This window comes from Penaeus monodon, chromosome 32 (genome assembly GCF_015228065.2).
Source record: "Penaeus monodon isolate SGIC_2016 chromosome 32, NSTDA_Pmon_1, whole genome shotgun sequence".
In the NCBI taxonomy this organism is placed as follows: Eukaryota; Metazoa; Arthropoda; class Malacostraca; order Decapoda; family Penaeidae; genus Penaeus; species Penaeus monodon.
The window spans coordinates 24303477-24304096 of NC_051417.1; the positions used below are offsets into that span (position 1 = coordinate 24303477).

General features: G+C 32.3%; 1 protein-coding gene across 1 annotated transcript in view; it reads left to right on the forward strand.

Annotated features, from left to right (window-relative positions):
• Positions 1 to 369: 369 nt before the first annotated feature.
• Positions 370 to 620, forward strand: part of LOC119593743 (evolutionarily conserved signaling intermediate in Toll pathway, mitochondrial-like) — a gene marked incomplete at its 5' end in the record, with an annotated part of 5784 nt that continues 5533 nt past the window's right edge. The window contains 1 exon segment of the mRNA XM_037942755.1: positions 370 to 479. Within this exon segment, the coding sequence (XP_037798683.1) occupies positions 370 to 479 (110 nt within the window).

Genomic DNA, 620 nt, shown 5'->3' on the forward strand with positions numbered 1-620 from the left:
TACATTCCATACTTGATTACCTTCTTAAATTCCCACTGAGTAATCACCGTCCAAGAACAAGTGTACCCTTAGTAGCTGTGCTTCTGTATAGATGTATAAAACATTCTTTGAGGGGTTTGGTAGACTATTACATGTGAAAATGCCAGTAATGGATAGAACAAGATTAGATTGTGAGAAATCTATTTGAAAGTAATGTCCAACTTCAAAGTATTAAGATAAAAAATGTTAATAGAAGCTATACACTAAATGGACTAAGATTTTTTTTTTTATTATTAAACTTGATGCCATAAATATCCATAAAGATTAGAATTACTAAGTTACACAACTTGTACTAAATGTGAATTATTAATAGAATGCTATTTATGGTAGGAGTAATGCCAGATACTGAGATGGAGATGATTCTTATGAACGCTTTTGGAAAATACAGCCATCCCATTCGAAAATATGCCAGAATGATGTACTGGATGCCGAAATTCAAGGTGAGATATCAATGGTGTAATTTTTTTTATATGATAGTTAAGAAGTGTAATTTTATTTCCTATATGTCAAGTAATGCCAGTTTCACAACCTTGTGTATGCATTTGCACAGGCGGATATCTAGGCACCTACAGTATCTACCA